Here is a 25,805-nt window from a genome sequence, read left to right as displayed (position 1 = left end):
AGTTCTGTGATAAAAGATGATTTTTGCACTGTTTACATTGCTCTGAGCCGTCCCCAAGCCCCAGCAGATCAGATCAGGTCAGATCAGGTCAGGTCAGGTCAGGTCAGGTCAGGTCAGGTCAGACATACTCTGGCAGGCCTGGAGCAGAGGGGCAGCCGAGACCCAGCGCCGCTGCCGCGTGTCACACTGGAACGAGGTGTTGGGAGTGGCACTGCGGAAGCCCTGGCGACACATGAGCTGGCACTGCTGGATGCTTGGAGCTTGCCCAGGGACGTTTTCACAAAGTACAGCCCCATTGGCAACTGCTGAGGCACCAAATGGCAGAGCACACTGCGGACCTGCAGGCAGGGGAGAAAGGGGATACGTGTTAGGGACATCCTGCGTTGGCTTCTAGGATAAAGTCCATAAACCCCTCATATCTACAGATTCAAACCTAGACAGCACCCTGAGCCTTTCCCACTCATCAACTTTGATCTGGTTTGAGGTCAGCTTGGTTCAGTTTACTGCAGCTGATGGAAGGTGATGGGCAATGCATCAGGTCCAGAAAGGGACGTGCGTGGTTTCTAGGAACAGATACATTTTGAACAGTCATGAATAAATTTAAGCAGGAAATGAGAAGGAGATTTCTAACCAACAGCAGAACAAACCTTTACAGAAGATATCTAGTGGAAACAGGCAGGGCCAAACAAACCTATTTCAGTTCCCCTTAGACTAAAGTTTGAAAGGTTTGAGATCAGGAACTCATGACTGTGGTGTCTTCAGCAGCACCATGATGTTTCTAGTCACCAGTAGGGCAGAATATACATTATATAAAAATATATTTTATATATATATATAATATATATATATATTAATATTATTTTTATATATTATATATATTATATATATTATATATATATATATATATAAAAATAAACAGTAGTAAACAGTAGTACACAGCTTTAGAGATGGATGGAGCCCAATTTTCCCTACCAATTCACTCTATGAATACAGTCATTCAAACCCTGCTAGCCCACTGTAACAGACTATTACAGCAGATTAATTACAGTGATGATTAATTTTTACTTATCAGTACAAGCCAACTGCTTCACTCAATATTAGCCAAATCCCAACTTAATTATTAAATATATCCAGCAATAGTTAAATACTTACGAGTTCCAGAGCTATGAAACATAGGAACAAAAAAAACAACTTTCTCAATAATAAATAATTACAAAGAAAAAGATGTTATCATATCATACAATTCACTTGCTTGGTGTATATATAGATCATTTTCCAAACTACAATGCTCAGATCAGTTCTAAACTTCCCAGTTATTGAAGGGAGGCAAACATTGATGGTGGTTCGGGTCTGAGCACCCTCCCTCTCCCCTTCTGATGGAGATATGAAGATTAATACCATAACTAAGCACCCACTTGATTTAAAGTATTAAAAACCTTGTATTAAACTTTCAGTTAAAGTACTAAAACATTGCAGGATGAATCTGGGATCCAGTGTGTGCAGAATATCTTTGTTTTCCAACTCTGAGCATTTCAATGCCAACAAAAAACCTCTCATATCTGCCTCTCTGAATTGCCAAATGCATTTTTTTATCCAAGTCTGCTCTACAGCAACTTTTTTGCAATAACTCAATAAATGGGGCCACTACATTCCTTCTCTTCACTCATTGACTCCGTAGCCAGACTCTCCCAGTAAAGGTGGAAACCTGGCACTTGTGCTTAACAAAACTCTGATACATCTCCCAAGGCTTTAGCACCAGAATATAGCTCTGTAAAAGAGATTGTAATACTTATCCTGGCCATTAAACTTCTTTCATAGGGGTTTCCATAGATTTTTCACAAGGAAATTAACATCTCCAGGACTTTCTCTGGAAACCTGTCTCTCTTCTGTCTCTACTGAGTTATGGGATGTGGGTATGAGGAGGGGAGAAGAAGCATGTGAGGACTGCTGGGGTACTTGGCATTGTCTCTCCAGCACATGTCAGCTAGAAGTTGGGTTCTACCTCTGATGGAAGTGATTAAACTAATGAAAACCTCCTGGCATGCACTGGGCACTCTGAGTTATTACTTTCTGTTTACAGCTGTCTGTTCTGATGCTGGAGGAGAAATTTATCATATTTTCCCACCACAACAGCTTATTTTGCTGATAGACAAGATCTCCAAGGTAGCAATATAGTACTCCTTTTTCCTGAACAACTATTAGTAATTCCCAGGACTAGAGGCATGAGGCTGGGTAGACTGAGAAGAAAACTAACTTTTAATTCTTTATTTTTACACAGTAACTAAGTTGTATATCATGAAAACTTCAATTGCTCTTACAAAATCCAGGGAAACAATTAAAGATTATTTCAATCTTTATGAAGAAAATAACGAATAGCTCTCAGTAAAACCAGGTTCCCACTATACTTTCAAGGCAGTTCTTCTCAGCTCAGGATTTTAAAAAAGAAAGGTTATTAACCACTATTATTCATTATTTTCTCTAGGTAAAGTACAGAATGGCAGCAGCACTGTATTTGTGGGCAGCTCTGCTTCTCTGAAGAGCTAAAGACCTGCCTTGGATGGCTAGGTTCAGGGGACTACACCACCTTGCTTTGGAGCTCCTCTCCTCAGAGCTCAGTTGGCATCTCCACACCACACCACAAGCATGGGGCAGATACAGCCATGGGGTTTCCTTCTGGCCTCATAAAATCCCACCCTCAGAACTCTCTACTGATACAAGAGAGCCCAAAGAAATTCCCAAGTTGGCTGAGCACCTACCTAGTTGATAAAAGCCTTGCAGGCAATTGGGTTGACACATTCAGGTGTTTTACAAGAGAATTGTAGAATCATTAAGTTTGAAATGACCTGTAAGGTCATTGAGCCCAGCACTATCAGCTCCACCACTAACCCCTGTTCTCAAGTGTCACATCTTCTATTTGGTCAGTGAGCACAAGCCTGTGTTGATTTTTGTACAGCAGAATCACAAAAGGAAACTGAAGCAAATGATGTGGTCTCATTTCCCCAACATTTTCCCAACTCTTCTCCCCCAAAACAAACAATCAAAAAAAAAATCAGAAAAAAAAACCTATGAAAACAGCAGTGTCCTGCAGACAATTGTTGAAGTTTTTCTTTTTACATCTCTACTTTCCACTAATCATTACATTTTGGAACAAAGCCTTGTAGAAAGTTTAATTAATTTTGCTTCACTTCAGTGATGGGAAAATGCATAAAGGACATTGCAAATTAAATTTATCCAAATGTCTCCCATTGGATATCTCACTGGAAACCATGAGTGAATTCCAGTGCTTCACAGCTCTGGTCATTCAGGAAATACTCTGTGAATATGCAATGTTTTGGCACATCTTTTTCACAATTCTGGTCACAAGCCAAGAGCCAGAGTGGCAGAAGCATCCATTTTTCAAATTTTATTTTAGTCAGCTGAATGGGTTTTAATCCCAGAGCCAGCTCAGACTGGAGTAGGTTCAAGTTTGCAGCAAGCTGTTCAGATTGGCCTTATAGCTGGGTTTCATAGCTCAAATGGTTTGATTCAACCAATTTTATGAATTGGGAAAAATCAAGGATCTATTCTCTTCTCCTTTTTTCCCCCTCACAAAACACCTGAAGAAAACTGGACAGCATGCCCAGGCAGGTCTGAAATCTGCTACAACACAAAGATAAGCATGTTGCTTGAGCAAACATCTCTAAAGGTCTGAAGAAATCAGATTAAATTCGACTAGGGAGTGGAAGAATTTAGGATCTGGGTTAGATCTCAGGCCTGGATTTGCTCAGGAGTAAAAGCCCTGAAGCAGGACTCACTTGCACATTCCGGTGTTCCCCCGTTCACTCGTGTCCCTGGCACCTCCTCTCCACTGCCCAAGACGCACCAGCAGCTCTCCTGGTCCTGGCTGCACTGCACAGGGGAGAAACCCCCCCTGTCCCCTGCACACTGGGGCACGTAGCCTCTGGCAGCTGCTCCTGAGACTGCTCTGGACTTCAGCATGGCACAGACACTGGGACCTGCAAAGAGACAGATTCCTTGCAACACACAGAATAGAAGGCAACAAATTGACCTAAAGACTTTACCAGCAGTGCTTCCAGCCTGTTTTCTTGGTAGGAAGAAAGAAGAGTGACCAAGAAAACAAATTATTTGCTTCATTATAGAAATGAGGAACTTACTTCTACTAGAGAAAAACCCACATTTTTTTCTAAAGATTAAATACAAGTGATACTCCTTTAGAAAAATAGTTGAAAAAATGCTGTTACTTATTTTTCATTTATGTATTTTTTTGTTGCTGTTGTTGTTGTTACAAATGTGATGGTGTGTCATTTAGAGACTGATATTTAGGAGGCAAAAAAAAAATAAAGTTAGTAAAAATTTAGCTTTTAGTAAAAATTTTTGATCAAGGTAATTTTAAAAGTAGTGATATGATCATTTATATTTTTAATTAGTTTAAATGGTGGTAAGAAATCAAAGATTAAAAAATGCATAGAAACACATTCATAAGTTTGTCTAGACTGTTTTATTTCTGCTGTTCTGAAAGTAAAGGGTAATTATTTTCAGATACCCTTTCAGTATTATATCAAATATTTTCAGATATCTGAAAATATTTGAGTTTGTACCGTATCACTGAGGAATGAAACTATGAGCCTCCCGTGTTTCACAGGAAGCATTCTGAAAAGGAACAGCATGAGGCATCACAGGCAGGGGGCAAAGCATTACTCACACTCAGGATTGCCATCCAAGCCTCTGCTGCCACGCTGGAATATTTCTCCTGACACTGGATCCACACACCAAATATCTGTGTCAGATCTCTGCAGCACAGTGTATTCTCCTGTCTACAAAAAATCAAGGACCTGTCATTGCTAAGCAGTGTATTTTAATACAGACACACCAAAATTCATACCCCAAGAGTTGGTTAAAATGTTTTAGTATATTTACTATATTTATATATATATAGTATATAGTATATATACTATATTTACACCTGTGCACTATTAAAATATATTGAAAAGAAACACAAAATACAGCATAACTAATTTAATAGATAGCTCAGTCTCTGAGAGAGTCAAGAAGCATTTATGTTGGAAAAGATCTCTAAGATTACTGAGTCAAAACATTAAGAAGGCTGTAGACTAAGTCCACTGAGATAAAGCTCTGATAAAATCCTAGTTTGAAATGTGTTCAAAAAATGCGTAGATGTGGTGCTTAAATTCAGTGGTGGACTCAGCCATGCTGGGGTAACAGTTGGACTTGATCTTTGCAGTGTTTTCCAACCTAAAGGATTACATGATTTATATTATAAAATATGATTATTTATATGGTAATGATTCTATTATATGACATAATTCCTTGCCTGTCTTTATCCTGCTCACTGCCACATTTTGAGAGCATCACAGACCCTGTTTCTCTGGGACATCTGCAACCAGCTCCCTCTCACACTGACATTCTCTCACAGCTTAGGAAGGAAGAGCCCCCCAAATGTCATTCAATTAAGATGTGCCTTTTAATCACCACTCTGCAAGAGCACCAGGCAGAGCCAGCCTGTGGGAGGGAGCCGTGGGCAGGCACAGAGCTTCCTATTCCCAGTCTCCATCTCAAAACTATTTCAATTCTGCCTTCTGCAGAGCAACACCAGCTGTTAGTTTTGTCTTTTCTTTCAGGTTAATAGAAGTGCACTTCAGGAGCCTGGACAGAAAGTGTACGTGACCATGGCATGGTAAAACTGCCTCCTCCCTCAGCCATGTCAAATCACCTCAAGGCAGTTAGGGATGAACAGATCAGCTGTAGAGGTGTCCAGCTTTGCACTGCTCTGTCTCCAGCTGGAAATTAGGGCATTGGCTCGAGATTGCTGACATGAAGTCTGGCCTGTCAGAGAAAAAACATTTTTTAAATGAAATCAAGTTTCAGACCTAAGCAAGAGAAAGAGTTACATCACTAGCTCCCTCACACTTCTGCATTAGGCACTGCTACAGTCTCAGGCAGGGAATTCCTGATTGGTGCTTGATAAAATCACAGCTGAGGTTGGAAGGGACCTCTGGAGATTCCTGGTTGGATAACTGGTCCAGTCCCCCTCTCAGGCAGGGCTGCCAACAGTAGAGGGTCCACTCTCAAATCATGCAAGCCAAAATCACACACAGTGAAATTAAATTAATTAGCAAAATAAGAATATATTTTTACTTTTCTTGCAATGGTTAGAAGCAAGCCTTACTTCATGCATATCATATTAGAATTTCCAATAGATATTAAAATTTGCAAGAACAGGTAAAGACAAATATTTAGGAAGGAAACCCAACTGACATTTGGGAAGTTCTGCTGAGCGTGAGACCAAGGAATCCATCACATAACGACCTCTCTCATCCACACACCAGCAATGACCTGGCCAGGGAAGAAAAGCAGCTTTATTTTACATGTTGCATACTAGGAAGATTTTCACCCTCAGCAGCTCCACAGAAAGGGGTCAGTAAACCCAAGTCACAGGTAACTCTGCTATCCAGGGGTAAGCAGACCACAACTGAGAGCAGTGGTGCAAATGGAAATGCAGCAGCTCTGGTGAGACTCCCCCACTGCAGCCCTGCCACCTACTCCCAGAAATTTGTCATCATCCACAAACTTGCTGAGGGTGTGCTCCACCATCATCATGGTCATGGGTGAAAGCATTAAGCAATACCAGCCCCTGGTACCAACTCCCAAAGAACACAATTATCAGCAAGCAACCGAATATCTACTGATTTTTGAGCCCCAATGAGCTGCCACCTGAGTCCAGCCAATTTACACACATCTTGTAGACCACATCACCTTCCTCCAGTCTGACTACTACTGGATTTCTATCTTTTATTTAGAATTCTTAGGGGATTTTTTATCTTGTTTGGGTTTTGGTTTTTTTTTTGTTTTGTTTAGATAGCCCAGAGTGTCCTGTTATGAACTGCTCACCTGTGCTCTGATAGCACTGAGTTGGCTCCCAGTTTCCCAGGCCATCACACTGAGGGATGTAAGGGAGAAATCCCAGCTGTGCTGCTTCCCCAGCAGAACGTTTTGATGTAAAGTGACTCTGCCAGTAGAACTGCAGGACTGTAAAAGAGAAGTAAAAGAAAGCTTCTAGTGCCCAACACAGGATGCATTAAATGCACATATTTGCAAAAACCTGAATATTCCCTGTGCATCAGAAGACAAATTAATAAATAAATTTAAGTACATAAAGGCTGGTTAATGCCCAGATTTTACATTTGCATTGTGTCATACATATGAAACAAATGAAATCAGTTCTTGGAGTGGCAGCTTAATGACCCTGATTAATTACCCCTGCTGAGTGGCACCTGCTTTTCAGCAAAGTTGCATTTGACACCAAGTGCTCTTGCACAGATTCTGGGCAATTCAGAATTCATTTAATTCAGCCCTCCTCTCCCTTCCACCCACCTGACCAAGCAGCCAGCTGGAGAGCAGAGTCACTGCCCAGCAGCAGCTTTTGGGAGATGCCTGTCTCCGGCCCATAGGGCCCAGCAGAGCGCAGGAGCTCACTGTCCATCAGCTGTACCCCCTTTGCCAGCAAGAAGCTCTCTCCAAAGGCAAACTGGGACCCATTTGAGACCAGGATAAGCTGCTCTGCATCCTCCACAAATTTCATGGCCTGTTGCTTCACACCTTCACATATACCAGGGCCTGTATAAAAAAGCATATATATGGAGAGTATATTAACAGCTTTCATCTAAATCAGGCAAATATTTGCATGTGAAAACTAACTGGTCTTTTAATTAGCATTGTTTTTTTCCCTCTGAAATCAGTGTAGAATTGCATAATGAAGCAAAGGAGACTTGTCAGTGCTTAGCTCTTTAACAAGAGTCTAAGAGTGCCACAAGTCACACAAACATTCTCCATGTCCTGGGCCAAAGACTCCATGTTTTAAATTACCAGTTACAATCTGAATCAATGCATCTCTACAGAACATTCCCTCAGTTGCTGCCACAAAAAAAGGTGGATAATCAGAAGTGATGGTCAGAAAGGAAAATGAAGGTATATCCTTTGGGTCTGAAGTGGCAGCCTGTCCCCTCCATACATCTACTGACCCAGAAAGGGCAGTTCATAGCACCGAACCAGCTCCACAAAAGCTGCTCCTCCAAAATAACTCTGTTAATCTGCTTCATCCCCTTTATTCCTCACTTGCCCACACAGCTACAATCTCTACCAGTTCATTGTGCTGTCTCTTCTTCACAGCTGGAAAAATACTATGTGATGAGAACAATTTCAGTGATGGCATTTATAATATAGGTCATCTGCTGGAGTAACCCCAAAGAGGGCCCAGCACCTTGGAGGAGGTGTGCAGACAGAGAGCTTACTGAACTTCAGTGGTGGCCTCACTCTCCTCCTAGTGACTTCTGGGGAATATCTCTTACTCTTGACCACATACTAAGAACAGTAAAGAAAATCCCTCTTGCTTCATTTTAAGGCATCCTTGAAAGTCATTTACATTACAGTGTAATCCTGATTTTTCCATACAACTCTTCACACTTTCTAATATCCTTTACCACCTGGCTAAGTACCTTCTGCAAAAACATTGTATATGCAAACTCCAAATTATAAAATCCACACAAACTTGATATGGAACTTTATTTTTCCTTATTCCTTAAGCTCAGCCACCACTTATTTACTGGAAATGAGTTATTCTACTTCAGACGTCCAGCAATAATGGCAGTGCAGATGATCTTTCTGACAAATGATTGTCTGCTACTTCACAGCAATTGAAGGGACCTCCCTCTCTTGGGGTATAACATAAAAGACCACGAAACACTCCTAATTATATGCCAGAAATTGTTACTTACATGCTGGAACCTGGTTCACTCCTGCCTTTGTTCCTTCCAGCTCGCCTCCTTTGCTGTCAACACACCAACAATCACGAAGTTCCAAGTGGCCTAATGGAGCACTGAAATCAGTATAGGGTCCTGGGTAGTAGCTCAGCTGCTCAGTCAGAAGCTGCCAGAACATATATGGGTCCAGCAAAATGTTCTCAGATGCACTGGTCAGGTTTCCTGCCAGCACTTGAGGAGGGAGATCCGTGAAGGAGGAGTACATGGAGAATGTGGGGAAGATATTCTGGTGCCCAGCTGCATACAAAGCTTTAACAAAAGCTGAAAAGTCTCCAGAGGATGCCTCTTTATACCCAGCTATGATGTTCAATAGATCAGCAACAGGCAGGGGTTTGCCCTCGTTGTTCTCTGCGATCCACCTTTCGTACCACTCGAAGGCTTGCTCAGGGGGGCCACTGCACTGCACCTGCCTCCAGCCACCTGCAGCATCACACTGGGGCAGGTAAAGGCTGGGCAGCTGAGGCACAGCACTTGGATCTGACAACAGGAGCTTCACAGCCTGCAGAAACTCCTGACCAGCTGTTACCTGGCAAGCACTTGGGCCTGGGAAAAGAAAAACATGCACATCTTCTGAACACACCAAAGACATACAATACCCCTGTCCTCTGGCACAATAAACACCACTAATAAACTTGGTCACTCAGCCCAATAATAACAAGATTCCTGGCCTGTTACTAAGGTATAATATCGCTTAATGATATTCAGGTCCCACACTGAACCAGGGCAAGCTTTCCAAAGGGATGTGAGCCCTCCAAGATGAATATAGATATGGTTTTTTAAAAGTTGTGAGTACACTGGGTACTTGTAGTTCTTACTGGGGGGCCAGGTGCCACTAAATGCCTTCCTGAATCTGCTTACATCAATCAGGCATTTTCAGATATACTTGGTAATCAGGTTGTTATTTGTTGTTCAGCCAATCACTGCAAAAGCAACCCTCTGAATAGTGGGATAATACTCATTTTATTACCTCATGGACTGAACAAGAATGTTAAGACTCTGTGTCCTCTCTTCCTACACTCTACAGAACATTGCTACTGAATACAAAAATAACATCCCTCAAAACACTGGAGTGAGTTTGGCTTGGGAGCCTTTTCTGCCTTCTCCAGAGCCAAATTTAACTTTGCCACCAAGCAGCTCTACAAACCCAATCAACCAACGGGGCTCATCTTCTTTTGAGCACCAGAGAATTCTGAACCTTTTTATTTTGGATTGCACTACAAATGGGTTGTTGGATATAAATCCCCTCCCAATTCAGATCATTACAACAAACTCCCTACTACTTCTGCAAACTGCTATTCAGAGGAGCTCCCTCACTATGCACCACTCTCAACTGCTGGACACTGCTATTTCTCCCAAAATGAGAAGCAGGCTCTCCTCTTGGTCTGCTCTCCCTGTTGATGAGTCATTTTCAGTTCACAGAAGCTTGAAAGACAAATATAAACTGCCTAAGTGCTTCCTTCTTTCTTCATATTCCATAAAGAAAAGGGCAAGGAAAGGCAATTCATACTCTATCAAATTGATTTCAAAAGTCATTTGCAACTCATCATTTTGGCCTGGCTTTGTGACTTGTGAGAAACCTATGTACCAACCAACCAACCAAGCAATCACCCTCCTGTGTTTGGAGTCCTATGGTATCTTATCAATTTGAGGATATATTCTTGAGCTAAAAAGACTAAACCAAGTCCACAGTTTAAGGCACTGAAAATCTTTGTTTCTTATGAAAAGATGAGCCAGTGACCATGCCCAGGTGACTTGGTCTGGAAGTAAAAGGGCTTTTTCACTAGGCAGGGGTCACATTCAGCTCCAGGGATGCTCCAGGTCTCCTGGGCATCATGGATGTCACACACTCCAGCTGCACACTCTGGTAGAGACATGCCAATGACATGTTCAGTAACCAGGCAAGATCTCAGGCTCCTCTGTTTGAGTGTGCCCACCCTACACCCTGACCACCTTTAGGACTTGGGATATCAAGGCTGACACACACTGTATTTCTGACTATCCCCCTGCCACTGTAAAGCTGGCTTGCTTTCCTCTTAGAAGACATTTGCATACATCATCCATTTATTTTCAGATGTAATCAGATATGAAGAAAGAACCATGAAATCCCAATACAAAAGACAGCATCTTTAAATTTCCAGTCCCTAAGACTTACATTGCATCAGCTTTCCAGCTTTCCCCCTTATTCCTGGAATAGTCTTGCCATTCAGATCAACACAGAAGCAATTTGTCCCATAACACTGGAGTGGCAGAAAGTCTCCGTCCTCAGTACAAGAGGGAATAAAGAGATCTGATCCTGCAGGCAGGCTTTGCTTCAGGTTTTTCAGGTTTCTTCTTTGCTTCTCACACTCAGTGGGACACCTTGGGCGTTTGCCCTGAATTCTTGAGCCTGGAACCTCCTTACCCAAAGTGTCCAAACACCAGCACTCTCCTGCATAGCACTGAACTTCCTCATACCTGCCCTCCTTGGTGCATGTTGGAACAAACAGGTCCTTTGGCTCCTCACCACAGCCTTTGGATCCCACAGCTAGTTTCACCACTTCACCTAAATCTTCAGCTACGCTTTTGGGGACAGAAATTACTTGTTGAAGAAAAGTAAAGAACTCTGGTAGTTCCAGGACAGAAGAAAGGAATTTCATCAGATTCTGATTGTCCTGCAGAGTTACTGTGCGGCCAAAGCTGCCCACGAGAGGTTTACTCAAAATGGAGCTTCCCTTTGATACCTCCAGTGAAAATGCCTCAGCTGATGCCAGAGAGCCTTGGCCATTATCCACCACATCCACCTGGGGGAAAAACTGGCCAATGCTGTACTTCCCACTAGTGCCAAGTACCCCTGTGAAGTTAAACTGGATCAAATTCTTCAAGAACCTTCCTCCAAAGAGGTTTTCTTGGAAACGCTTTGGGTTGGCAGTAAATTGCAGTGCCACCTGAGCCAGTTCCCTCGATGGGAACATCCCTGCGATGGCTTCACTAAGGGTGGTTTCTAGCTCAGGAGTCTGGCTGGCAAATGGGCTTTGTGCAAGTGGGGATGACAATCCAGAGTCCAGAAACAGCTCCTTGAAAGAGGGAGGGCAGGCTCTTGAAAAGCCATCAATTTTGTCAGACTGCTTATCTGGTGTGGAGAACAAACTGGACTGGCTGAAGTACCCAGCAGGGCCATAAAGGAGCCTCGACAAGGCCCGGCGCCGCTCGGAGATGCACGAGTGCTCCTCACCTAGAGACAGATGGAAAAAAGAAAAAAAAAAACATTTTAGAACCTCCAGGACTTGTGATTCTATTGCTCTCCTTCAAGCAACTGGGGCAAAAACAATATTATAGATTAACCTGCTTCTCAATGATGCACCATGTACATTGTTAAGGAAGTTGAAATATAGTTCTATTACAGATATATATTTATATATAGTTGAAATATAGTTGAAATATATGCTCTACAAATAGAATCCTTCAGCCAAGACCCAAAATGAAAGGAAACATTCCTTCCCCACTGCCGAGTTCCCTGTTCTGTGGTCTTTTACTAGTTCTGTTGCTTCCCAATGTAAATTCTCATCCCTGTTCCCATGGCTGAAAGAATGAAAAATGTCTTTTCCAAATATTTTAGCTCTCTAGTAGGATGCCTGCTGCTGGTAAAAAACCTCCAATGATCCAAGTGAAATGTGGGAACATGAGAAGGAGAAATAAATTGTGGAAGAACAGAAAGTTATTTTTAACAATGTGCACTAATGAGTAATTTATGAAAGTTTCAGAGTGAGGTGTTTGTTGCAAGAGGTTTGAAAATGAATTGTTAAAATTAGCAGTAATAGAGTACTAAGGACCAGATGGCATTCATGAATGAGCTCTGAGGGAAAAAATACAGAATTTCAACAAAAATAGTCAAATGTCAGCATATTGAGAGTACCAACAGTGGCCCTGGGCACCCATATCCTGGGCTAACCTGTGTCACAGGGGTAGCTGCATCCAGCCCCATCTGTACACTGATACACAGGCAGCAACAGCTCCAAGTTAGGATGCAACACATCAGTGAGCTTAGGGCTCAGAAGACAGCAAAAAATGAAAGAATTACTAAATATAAAGACACCAAGAATCAGACAGACAGGATAGTTATGGCACTGACTGCATCTCTGGAATGCACACAGCAGCTTAACTCACATGCCACACAGTTACCTGTCCTTGAAAAAGAGAAGGGAGGAAAAAGTAGCAGAACTATAGAGAAGGGGGAGGGAAATATTTTGAGGATGGAACAGCTTTTCCAGTACAAGAGAACATTCAGCCTGGACAAAAAAATATGGAAAAGGTTTTTAAAAAAGCAGGATTCTCCACATGATCACAATAGACAATTATTATTCAGTATTTCTCACAGTCCAGATGTAGAGCACATAACCATGATCATGAAATTTGTTGCCAGAGTGCTAGGAAGGATCAAAGGTTAGAGGGCAATTAGACAAATCCCTGGAAGATAACTCCATAGGGGAGGGCTGAACACAATGATCTGGACTCAACCTCCTGTTTGAGGCATCTCCCACCTCCAGGAGGATATTTGGAAGTTATGTGCATTTTCCATGTTTCTCACTCTTTCTCACTCAGCACCACTGCTGTCCCTGTAGGGGACAAGATGGATAAGCAGCTTTAGTCTGCTCCAGCACCAGCTCCCTTGGGCTCCCCACTCCATCTCCATTTATTCCACAACCTAGCAATATGATAAAGCAGTCATAAATCCTGTTTAAAAAAAGGATAAAAGCTGAAAACCTAAAAAGCTGCTAAAAAGATAACAAGTAATCTGATGTTCTGTGACTGATGTCTTTTTCGCTCCTGCTTTCGCACCCTTGTCATGCTCTGCAGTTCCTGACAGGAGCTCAGGGTCCCTTCCCAGAAGTTCTTTTGTAAAAGAACGTTCTGTAGGATGGGCCCCTTCTGTTTTCAATGTTGGCTCTAGGTTAGAGGGATGAAGAACATTCCTCAGAGGGCCAATAATTTAGTGTAAGCCACAATTCCACAAGAAGAGTAATATGAAACAAATGTAGGATCAGGGGTCATAAACACTCTCCCCTCCTACCCACTGTTGAATCAAATCAAAACAGAGGAAGACAGAATAAACACCAAAGGCACTGCTGGCGTGAACCTACAGTAAAAGGTCTGGAAAGGAGCAGGTCCTTATCAGGACTGCCTGGTGCTCTGACTCCTCCAGTGTTAACAGTGCTGAGTGTGAGAGGCAAGGACGTTAAACAATCACAGAATCATTAAAGTTGGAAGAGACCTGTAAGGTTATTGAGTCCAGTCATTAACCCAGCACTGCCAGGCCCCAAGTACCACATCCATGTGGGTTTTGAACACAAAGTAAAAGAGAGGAGAACTGGAGACACACACATGGCATGAAGCTGTAACCTCATGAAATACCTTCTCAGGAGTTAATCTGTGAAACCTCTGCAGAATTTTTTCCCAGCTTAAATTTCCTGAGCCTGCCAATAAAAGCTGCAAGCAGCCTGAAGTCATTGCCCTCCTTTCTTCAGCTCACCCCCACCCCCTCCAAAAAAAAAAAAAAATTATCAGGAGAGCTCAGCAAAGCACACTGAAAGAGAAAACAACCATTCCCAACATATGGCGAGGCCTCTCAGAGGTTCCCTTGCAATATCCTTGGTGATCAGCCTCGAAGGCACACAAAGTTTTCATTTCACAGTAAGCCTATGTGTGCCCAGAGCACTCTGAGCACTTGGAGCCGTGACACCCAGGGCAGATTCCTCCCTTTTTAGCTGCCTGGGAAGCTGTGCAGTGTCTCACAGACAGAGCAATTGCCTTCCCCCAAGGCAGCCCCCAGATTAAGACCCTGTGCCCCAGCCCTCCAGCACAATCCTGAATATTTAGGTAATGTGCTCCATAGCAAAGGTTTTTAACTTTCCTCCTCCCCTCCAGCCCCTGGACATTTCTGCTGTCATTTCCATTTAGGGCACTCATTTGATGATGTATTCTCTGTAGAATCTCTCAAAATCCTAACCTATACACATTTTCTGAATTGTTTATTGGGTGGTTTTTAACAGGATTTGGCAGTTTTCATGGCAAAATATGCAGTGACTGAGTTGGAAAAAAATAGCCAGAATGGGAGATGAAATTCCACACTATTTCACCAAAGGAAGAAGGTAAAACACAAAATCACCATCACTTGTTTCTCATGTTACCCCAGTCAGTTCCTTATATTACTGCCTCAGCTCCTGGAGTCAGGAGCCAGACATCAGAGCAACAAAGAAAAACCTTGCTGCATGCAAAACCAAAAGGTTAAAGAAAGATCCTAACAGCAAAATAAAACCAGTATGCTATTTAATAATTTATTAGAAGATAACTCTTAACCGTAGGGAGGTTTCAGGATCTCTGAACAGCAGAATCTGTCAGACCCCAGAAAGGACTTGCTCTGTTCGAAAGGCACTGAGAGAGGGGCTCATTTTTCCTTTGGCAAATCTCATACATACCACAGGCTGGGGGCTGTCCTCTCCTCCTTGTGCCCGGGATCTCCTGTCCCTGGGTGTCCACACACCAGCACTGTCCGGGCTGCTGGCACTGCAGGGGCGCGTAGCCCCCATCGGCGGAGCAGGACGGCACGTAGGGGTGCTGGAAGCGCAGCGCTGCGGAACGCTCAGCCTCACACCTCGAGGGGCCTGGAGGGAAAACAGAGTGCCTTAAGCAGGGAAAGTTTAAAGTTTCAGAGCCACCTCGGTTTGATCCCACTGTTTGCCTATTTGGGAGAAAAAAAAAATAATTCGGGGGAAAAAAATTTAATTTCCTGATTGTTTTCAGTGGCACATCAAGTAGCAGCTCAAATGGGAATTCTCCATCCTCTTTTCCCATCAAGAATTTTCCCCATGGTTTCCTACTGTAGGTATTAATTTCTGAAAACTAAACAGAAGATAAAACCTCAACATATTTTTCAGACATAGTTGCAAGTAGGCAGAGCAGGAATATTTCTCCCAGGGAACTACACTGGAGGCTGAGGGAGCTCTAGCCCTTAGTGCAAAAGCAAAGTTGTCATCAGAGACAGATGTACAGCTGGGGGGACTGATTTGAAGGCAAACATTGATGTTTCTGAAGAGAATGAGGCATTGCTCCTGCAAACAGATCTGCACCTGACTGTGGAGATTTGGGCTGAGACCACCCCACTTCTCCATTTCCCTCTGCAGGGATCTGAAGACTCTACTGTTCCTGGGTCTTCCCAGACCCTACTATTTCAAGCTGGTCTTAAAGGAAGAGAGGGCAAAAATTCAGCAAGTAAATTTTCTGGGGTATGATCTGTCCAATACAGGACTTTACCCTCTGAACAGAAATTTGCTTGTTTATATTAACCTGTCAGCCTAAAAACACTTCTCCCCTTCAAGAACATTCCAGCTACACCCAGCTACCTGAGTGAGGCAGTGAGGGCACTGTTCATCCAGGGGACTCTGACAAATTCCCTAATTTGAGTGGCTTTGGATGACAGCGGCTTCATCCCCTCGGTGGCTGATGAACGAGGTCACATCTCCATCTTGTGGCTGGTACAGCTCCACCTGTGCTGACAGCTGCTGCAGCCCCAGCTACAGCCAGAACCGAGCCAAAACCACCGTGCAGTGCTGAGGGAATGCACCTTCAAGACTCCCCAGAAGGATCAGCTTGTCCCAAAGCCAGAAAAACTGTGTGACCATATAGCCAGAAGAATGACATCACTATCTGCTTAATATTTCTGGCGATGTGTCTCCTTAGCAAGAGTCAGAAAGCGATGCCAGAGGAGTTTGGGACTTTGGATGGGAGGATGAAATATCACACAGGAGATTCCAGCTCTCCCCAGCCAAGACAGTTTGGTTTGGGCTCTGGTCTAGGAGGGAGGAGGTACCTGACCTCCTATCCTGCAGAGTTCATTGTCTGTATGTGGAGAAACTCCCCATATCCCTGCCCTGACCAGGGAAGGAATGGGGCCCAAGGGTGGATCCAAAAGTTCAGCTTTGCTGGCCAAACTCTTGTGTGGCCTCCTGGGAATGGTGTGTGTTGTGGTCAGTGTAAAATCCTTACTGTTTCTGAGTGTGCCAACATAAATTAGGGAGCATTTTCTCAGACTTTCAATTTAATAAATCAACAAGTCCATCTCCATAATCTCAGGGGAAGAGATATAGAGAGTTCATGGGATTTCAAACAATGTGATCTGCAGGCACATGGGGAAGCACTGATCAGAGGACAGGTACAATCTGCTGGTAAAGAATGTACAGTGCAGAGGATAAAAGCCAGCTGCAATTCAGGGACCTTGATTCTTGCATCTAAACTCTGATATTACACGTTTTTAGAGCAAAAAAACTCCTAGAACAACTCTCCCCAACAGCAGCTCTCACATAAAAGCTCCAGAACTGCCACCTGATTTACAGGGCATCTCCTGGGTGTCACTTACACCTGAACTTTCCAGAGGTAGCCAGCTGGATCCCCAGGAATCGCCTCTGCAGGATCCGATGGATGCTGCTCTCCGTGAACGTGCGGGCAGGCTCTGGCACGGAGAAAACCGTGTCGTAAACCTCATCAAGCAGCAGTTCCAAGCCTGGGGAAGACAGACTTTTAGCACAGGCACTGCTTTTAAGGAAGAAGTCACCCTTATACCAGAGGAGAAAAGCTGGGAGACTCTCAGGAAAAATAAATCCAGTCATCTAAACAAGTCAAATGTGAAGTTATACTGTGAAATCCCAATCCAGTGCTGGGTGCCCAGGCACCACCTTTCTGCCTTGACATCTACCAAAAACAAACAGGAGAAATATCCCATAATTGTCTATAGGCTGTGGTTTTGTTAGGTTCAGCCTGCAGTACAGAAATTGATGGAATTTTGGAAACAGATGCTACCAAAACCAACTACAAGTCATTTTGGTTGCATACTGAAAACTAAAATATTCAGTAGCCTCTCTGACTGCACAGGTTTTTTGAGGACTTCTTTCTTTTCTGGGAATTAAATGCTGAAGTACTCATCTATCATCTAAATTGCAAGCTATTATGCTTTGTTTTTTCCTCTTTAAAAGAAGTTAAAAATTAAAACCGCAGTATCTAAGGAAGGTCTGGAGATTCTCAACCTCCTCATTCCTCCTTGCTGAAAAAAGAACACTATTTCTTCTAAAGCATCCCATCAACTATTAACATGTTTAAATCCTGAGGTTATGAGAGAGGAGGACATTGTAGAGTGGTTGGACTAGATGTCTTTAAAGGTCTTTTCCCAAACAATTTCATGATTCCACCTAAGCAAGAAGAAAAGAGTTCATTCTTCAGGCCCTTTATATCCCCCCAGATTTGCTAATAGGACATGTCAAATATGACAGAGCTTTCTAGTGTGGGCAGGAAGTGGGCATTCAGAAATCTTATTCCACATCCCAAAGAGGACAGGATTTGCTCCCAGGCACCAACTCCACTCATTGCTGGCTGAAGCTGTGCTAGACAGGGTGGGATCCCATTAGTGAGCTCCAGCCCTTCCCATGGGCATTAGATTGGTCACACTGCTTTTAGCCCTTGTAAGACTGGAATTGAACTTCCAAATGAGTTTGAAGACTGATAGTTGTTATTTGTCCTTTCCCTTGGGAATTCAACACCACCCAGATTGAAGGATGAGATGCTGGAAGGCACTTACCTGTGTCTGCCAGCTCCCTGCCCAGGCTGTCCACACAGTAACAGTACCCAGAGATCTCCGGGAACGTTTCCCTCACCGAGCTAAATTTTTGGAAAGCCCTTGGGAGCCTGGAAGAAAAAGTAGTGTTCTGTGTGTTGTGTGGAGCCCAGGGAAGCCCACTGACCACAACAAAGTACCAGCTGCTTCTTCCTGATTTTGTGGGAGAAGGATGTCTGCAGAGCACAAGGCCAGTGCAAAACACTTTGGTCTCCTTTTAGCAACAAGGCTCTGACATGATCCAGATCACTGTTTGAGCAGGAGAGCAACTCTCCTAAATGCCATTTTTCTAAACAAGCAGGGGATAATCTCCCTTCAAACAGGTTTCTGAGCCTTCATAAGTATGTACCAGCATCTAATTCACTTTCAATTCTATTGTCATCTTCAGAAGCTTATCAAAGAGTGCAAAATAGATGGCTTAATGTTGTTACAACACCCATTCATTAGCTCCTTCCAGAAATCTGCATGAGATGGCAGAATGCCTAAAAAACCAGGTTGCTTCCCCTTCCTTACATGCCATGTATGATTTCTGCACTTAAGCACAGAAGCTGATAAAAACCTCACTAATGTCTTTCATTTCCAAGGCATGGCTCAACATGTTGAGGAGAAGGAAAAAGGGCTTTTAATGTACAAGACTGACTTCGGCTTCTGGAGATCAAAGAGATGGTTTCCAGTGTAATATTCTAGGAGTGACAGCAGCCAGATTCCAGAAAAGCAATTATTTAAGAAAGAAAGTTAATAAGGTCCAAGTTGGAAAACCATAATAAATATGCTCTAAACCAACAGACATCCTAGCGCTTCTCCAAGCAAAAGGGAAGTTTTCCTAGTTTCAAAGTGCTAAGTCCTAAAACAATCATATCATTTTACAGACACATCCCCTTGCCCTGAAATACTATAAAGGTCTGGTGTCCCAGCTCCAGTGGTTTATTTGGAAAAACCTAGCAGCAGGGCAGTGGAATTTTCTGCTCAACACCTTCAGAGACTTACACAAATTAGGTTTTTACCAAGGATGGACACTCAGCAATAAGAATATTGGTGGATTAGGCACTGATTAACTGGGAAAAGCAGTTCACAGCCACCCTGAGAAACTGTGACCAGGCTCAGTTCAGTGCCACACTCCAGCAGCCCCAGAGATGCTCTAGAGCACAGAACCTGAGAACAGCAATGAAATGCTTGTCTGGCTCAGAGCTGCTGCTCAGGTGAGCAGGGCAAGGGGCCTTTTCTGCCTCCAAGACTTTGCCTGAATCATAGAACATTCTGGGCTCTTGGAATTCTTCCTTCCTTGGAAGGAACCTTAAAGATATCTTGTTCCAACCCCCCTGTCATGGGCAGGGGCTGCTTCCAAGTTGCTCAGGATCCATCCAGCCTTGGCCTTCAACACTTCTAAGGATGGGCCATCCACATTTTCTGTATGTAACCTGTGCCAGTGCCTCACCACTCTCACAGGAAAGAATATCTTCCTAACATCTTAATCTAAACCTACCCTCTTTCAGTCAAAAGCCATTCCCCTTTGTCCTAACACTACATGCATTTGTTAAAAGTCCTTCTCCACCCCCCTTGTAGCCCCCTTCAGATGTTGGAAGGTGCTATAAAGTCTCCCAGGAGCCTTCTCTTCTCCAGGGTGGACTCTCTCAGCCTGTCTTCATGGGAGAGGTGACTCCTGGGAGCACCACCACCTCCTGCCAGGAGAGCAGAGGATGTTTCTGCTTCCACAGAACATCACAGCACAGCCTTGGGAGTGCACAAAGCAGCAGCACCTCTGTCAGAGTAAGGGGCTGTAACCCCAGGGTTGTCCCAGTGTTACCCAGCAGTGCTCCTGTCTCAGAATTTGTACATCCCTGTGTAGTGCTGCTTTGCTCTGGCACCCTTCCACATCTTCAAATTAAAAGTTCACTAACTCCCTCCACTTTGGATTGTCAAATGCTGCTCCACTGCTGGCACTGGCATGCTGAGAGACATCAAAATGTCACACTTCATGGCACAGAGGAACCTCTGCCAGTATAAAAATGATACAATTTAAGGTATAAACACATAAATAGCATATTCCTATAGTCTTCAATGTGCACATGGACATAAACAGCTTGGGTTATTTTGAGATCTTTCAGCTCCCCTGGATTATCAAGCTCTGTCCACTGCCCAGTAAGGAATATGATCTTTTTTCTGCACTGCTCATGTCCTTGGAGCTCATCACCTCAGCACCTCAACCTCAATCTGAGTGAAACAGGATTCAATGGAAAAACTCTGCATCCTGCTTTCTTTCATTTTCAACATTAAAAAGTGACACACAATTACACTATTTTAAATGGGGCAGATGTGTAGTCACATCTTCTCATTCTGGTTGTTTTTTTACAAGTTGAGAGTATAGCTAAATAAATCACAGATATAAATTAGGTCCACACAAGCAAGAAGGCAAAACTTTTCTCAGGTGGAAAGTACAATTCTTACCACATTTTCTATTTTCTCAGACTCTTTAATCACAGCCATTAAGATGAGTAGCAATAACATGGAATTCCACATTTTTCAGAGCCAGTCCAAATCAATTGTGACTACATTTAAGTTATGGATAAATTTATAATGTCTCTATGTGTTTCAACAAGAATGCTCACACTCAAAAATACAGGAAAATAAATAAATGTGAAGTTGTTGGCTTTCAAAATATGAATCTCTGCTCTTAGCTTCCATCAAAGACAACTCACTACTGATTATAGCAAGAAAGTAAAAAAAAGTCTTCCTTGCCTTTTGATTTTTCCAGAATTCCCATCAATCTGCTGCAGGGAGTTCTATATGGCTGCCAATCCAGGCAGGACCTGGACACAGTCCATGCAAAAAAGTAACAGCAGCCAAGCCCTGCAGGTGATGCAGGAAATTTGGGCTCATCATTCTTTTTTGAAGTCTTCTATTTGGGAAAGTCTTAGCCCTAAACTTCTGAGTTTCCTAATTTGTTTGTTTGGAGAAGGGGGTTTAACATACTGGCCTACTCTGGAATATTTATGAAAGTCTAGGGAAATTAATTGGAAAGATAGTTAGGATTATATATCTAAATTTCAAAAATCAGTCTGTAGAAACGTTCTCCACTGTTTCCATATGAACATAAAATGAGGGTTAAAATCCCTGTTCAGCTACAATCCTTTGCTGTGGAACTCCTCCCTTCAACTCTTCATTCTGCCCTCTTAGGGGAAGGAATAATGACATTTCAGGCAGCAGTAGTGTGAAAATAAATATATTAATGACCTGAAGTACTCAGATATGATTGCAATAGGTTAAGCCAATGCCATAATTAGAAGGCAGACAGCTGGGACTGAAATGATCCTGCTGTGATTAATTACTTGACATGGACAGAGAATAAATCCAATCTCACAGGTCTTTGCAGGCAAATCTCCCAGTGGGAGGAAAAAATAATGCCAATTTAAAGCATTGATTTCTCCACTGTAATTGCTTTTTTAGCATTTCAACACTCCACAGACCAACAAACAAAAGAGTCACATTATTTTGCTTTCACCAAAATAACCTCTCCTGAAGCTCTGACAAATTTGCACTGTGCATTCAGACCTGCCCTTCAGTTTTACTTAAATTAAAAAACAGAGAAACCCCTCCAAACAGCAAAACTGACATTTACTATAAAATGCTGCCACAGAGCCAAGTCACAATGAGGTGTTTAATGCACTGCCCTCCACCAGGGAAACTGGTGCTGGCTGAGGTACCAAGCCAGTGAACTGAGGTTCACCAGACACTGAAAGGTTTCTCTGGAGAGTCTGAACATCTGTGCCAAAACAATTCCTCTCCCATCAGTTCTCCTTGCTCAGCCCTTATATCTCCATCACAGCATTAATTCTCAGCTCCTCCACAGGACAACAGCTTGCTGTCCCACAGACAGGGATTAGATCCAGTGTTCTGAAGCATTCCCCAGCCCTCTACAACCACCTGAAGAGAGTTCTGCACCAGCACAGCTGCTCATCACTTGCTGTTTCACCCATGTCAGCAACCCTGCCACTGCCTAATATTTAGACAGGTAAGAGGTTCTCATTATCAGATGGAATTTCATCTTTTCATGTTATCACTTGTTTGCATGTTATCATTTGCTTTCATTTCCCATATGGAATGGTCTTTCCTACCTCATATATATATATCCAAATTCCTCTGTTCCTTATTCATTTACCTAATTTGCTGTTAACTATCTGTCTCAAAATTAGCCTATTTTTCCACCTACAGATCACAAAGTGGTATCCAGTGCTGTGTGAGGACACACCAATTAGACTGCAGGGATGGAATATATTTATTTTTAATTTTTTTTTTTAAATCAGCAGATTTAAACTAGAAGAAAAAGTTTTTTCACTTGGTTCATTCTTTAACAGAAAACATAATAATGTGCAGTTACAGAATATGGGCTCCATCTAGCAAAAATCACAAGAAAGCAGTCAGATGGTACCTTGAAGGGGTATGCAGGATTACCTTCCTGATTCAGAAGCCTGAGTTCTTACCTGTTGTAACTATGAACAAGATCAAAAACACTCATGTCTGTTGTGTTGACAAACTTGCACTGGACAGGCAGAAACTCCCCATCTGCTGAGCACTGTGGTGGGCTCTTCTCCCCAAACCCATGCAGGATGCGACGATCTCGGATCTCACAGTTCCCTGGACCTAATGAGGAAAAGAGGTAATGTTTATTTCTGTATTTACATCCCACAAACAGCTGAATGGCCCCCCTGCTGGTTAAAAGGGGGTTACATTCATTACATCAGGCAGGGACACTGAGGTGCATCATCTTGTTTTTATGAAAAGCAGGGAATTGGACTCAATAATCTTATTGTTCCTTATTCACACCAAGCTTTTCAAACCTACAAAACCCATCATTTTATTGAATATTTCTTACACTGTGCTGGCTTTCCTCTTTGTCTGGTGCCATAAATCTCCATTCCTTCTGGATCTACACACCAGCACTGCCCCAGCTCCGTGTCACACTGCACCTCGTCAAAAGCTCCTGAATCCAGGCACTGAGGGATGTAGGAGATGCTGCTGCTGTTGATGTATCGGCTCACCAAGATCCTCTGCTTTTGCAGCTGGCAAAAGGACAAGCCTGAAGTAGCAGAGAGGGGCACTGTTAGAGGAGGGTTCTTGTTGGGCACTGAATCATTTATTGAGGCAATATCTGAGTTTTCTCAGAATTGCAAGTTCTAAGTCTGCCACCCAGGTGGCATGAGGACCTTGAGGTTATGAAAATTGGTAAAGAGAAGCCCACCACAGATGGGGCTGAAGCTCTCCAATTCAAAAGCCATTACATTAAATCAATCTTTTATTCACAATTTGTCTTACTGATAACTTCTTAAATACAGATATCCAGGTGTATGAGGTTTCCATGATAAGCCTGAAGAAACTCCAGAACTTCCACTTGAAAGACCTAGCAAATCACCACAAACTAGAGTCCACCAAAGTCTGGGGCTAGCCTTTTCTTGATTTCAGCTGTTCAAACACAGGTTTAAATGGTTCTTTACTCAATCTAAGCAAAAATAGAAACTTTTTACTCACAAGATATAGGATATCCATTCTGTTTGCTGCCAGGAACCTCAACACCATTTTCATCTACACACCAACAGGAAAGACCATTCCTACTGCACTGGACTGTCCTGAAGAAGATCACAAGTAACATTTTATTCTGTGTGTGTAGAGTCCTCAGTCAGTACCAGACATAAAACCATAAAGCAAACCACACCACACCAAATACTTTAAAATCACAAATAATGGAACTGGCAATTTCTGCTGACTCTGGTCAGTGGGAACCCTTAATTCTAGTAATTCTCTGAACTCTTCAGGAACTGCAGATATGTGAATTGAAGTCATTGAGGAAACAACCAGGTTGGACAGAACCCTAATTCTCATGATCTGAGATTCACCAAAGACTTTGAGACAGTTTCTAAGTCAAATCTAGAATGGTCACAGCTGCTACCAGATGCAAAAAAAAAAAAAAAAGATAACAGTAGAGAAATTACAATCTGTACTCAGCCTCAGCTTTATCTTATTAGTTTCTTGCACCTTTGACATGCTGCTTTCTAAATCACTATTCTCTGTGTGCTTTTTAGTTCCCTCACTGCCTTTAGAAAGAAACCTGACTGTGCCACTAACGAGGGTGGATAAGTTGTCAGTCACTTGGCTGAGTGTGCCAGCTGGCACACACATTCACCCATTAGCACGAGTAGGAAAACAGCAAACTGCACCACTCTGCAAACTGCACCAAGTATTTGACATGCAAATAATGCAGCCAAGATTAGCCTGTTAATCTTAGATTGACCTCTTAACCCAGAGATTAATTCCAGTAACAGGGAATTCATTTAGGAGAGGTTGGATCTGCAACATGGCCCAGGGAAGTCCCTTCAGGTCCCCTGCACCTCTCATGCTCCAGTCTACTGATACAGTGGCTCCTCAAGATGAGCTAAAATTTCATTAGCAATGAAAGGTCCCATCACGTGTCTGCATGTGAGTAGCAGGGATGAATTACCTGAACTGGCCATCCTCTGAGCACTGAGGAACGTAGGCTTCCCCTGCTGAAAAAGCCTCTTCCCTCTGAAGTTCACATGGACGCAGCGGTTGGGAATCGGTCTGATACTCTGAAAACAGCAAGAAGATAAAACACCTAAGGCTGGTGTCAACCACAAACCCATTTTTATCAAACCTTGCTGGTGCCAGGGCTGCAGGGGAACATCCCAGGTTCAGGGGTCCTCTCTGGCTGTTTTCCCATCGCTCCCTGTGTTCATTTCCATGTGGGACAGCACAGGGAGGTACTGAACAAACCCACTGCTCTGCCAGCTGCAGGATGAGCACACGGTGGAGACGATCATGAACCCCTTTCCCAGGCCTGTGTTTAGTCAGCCTCAGCCCTGTTCTGTACTGGAATGGCTATAATTTTCTGGTACTTGGGGTTCTTTAGTTAGTCGTGCCTATGACCACATAAGAGCCCTTTGCATAACCACACACACCATTAAATTTTCTGAGTAATTATCCTTTATTTAAGCTAAGTCACTCACTATTTCACCAAAAGGAGAGGTATTTCTTCTAAATCTCATTAAAATAATCAATTTCTAGTAGTAGTATCAGACTAATTCATATTAGGAGCGCTCTCAATTTTCAATGGGCCAAATGATCAACTACTGAAGCCACTTAGTAAATTTTTAATGCATTCAAAGCAGCATTTGCTGCTGTTTTAGATGTAGAATGTAGAAAGATGAAATTCAATAAGTTATTTTTTACAGAGAAGATTAGTTGATGTGACACTTTCCTCATCCTCAAAATCTGATGAATGTCATGTTCTTAATACCACAGATTAGTTTATAAAAATACAG

General features: G+C 42.9%; 1 protein-coding gene across 1 annotated transcript in view; it reads right to left on the bottom strand.

Moving 5' to 3' along the window:
* The window catches only part of TG (thyroglobulin), a 145,106-nt gene that overhangs the window by 118,992 nt on the left and 309 nt on the right, over positions 1–25,805 (bottom strand). Inside the window, exons 2-17 of the mRNA XM_015652915.1 lie at positions 24,965–25,073; positions 23,998–24,095; positions 23,345–23,548; positions 22,953–23,112; positions 18,439–18,545; positions 17,227–17,370; positions 15,290–15,475; positions 10,990–12,048; positions 8,793–9,380; positions 7,393–7,635; positions 6,910–7,047; positions 6,277–6,354; positions 5,732–5,844; positions 4,703–4,814; positions 3,795–3,995; positions 129–338 (exon numbers count right to left, since the gene is read on the bottom strand). Coding sequence (XP_015508401.1) covers positions 129–338; positions 3,795–3,995; positions 4,703–4,814; positions 5,732–5,844; positions 6,277–6,354; positions 6,910–7,047; positions 7,393–7,635; positions 8,793–9,380; positions 10,990–12,048; positions 15,290–15,475; positions 17,227–17,370; positions 18,439–18,545; positions 22,953–23,112; positions 23,345–23,548; positions 23,998–24,095; positions 24,965–25,073 — 3,750 coding nt within the window. The remainder of the gene's footprint in view (positions 1–128; positions 339–3,794; positions 3,996–4,702; positions 4,815–5,731; positions 5,845–6,276; positions 6,355–6,909; positions 7,048–7,392; positions 7,636–8,792; positions 9,381–10,989; positions 12,049–15,289; positions 15,476–17,226; positions 17,371–18,438; positions 18,546–22,952; positions 23,113–23,344; positions 23,549–23,997; positions 24,096–24,964; positions 25,074–25,805) is intronic.

Source organism: Parus major, chromosome 2, assembly GCF_001522545.3.
Source record: "Parus major isolate Abel chromosome 2, Parus_major1.1, whole genome shotgun sequence".
NCBI lineage: Eukaryota > Metazoa > Chordata > Aves > Passeriformes > Paridae > Parus > Parus major.
The sequence above is the reverse complement of the archived record's forward strand: the minus strand, read 5'-3'. Positions and strand labels throughout refer to the sequence as shown.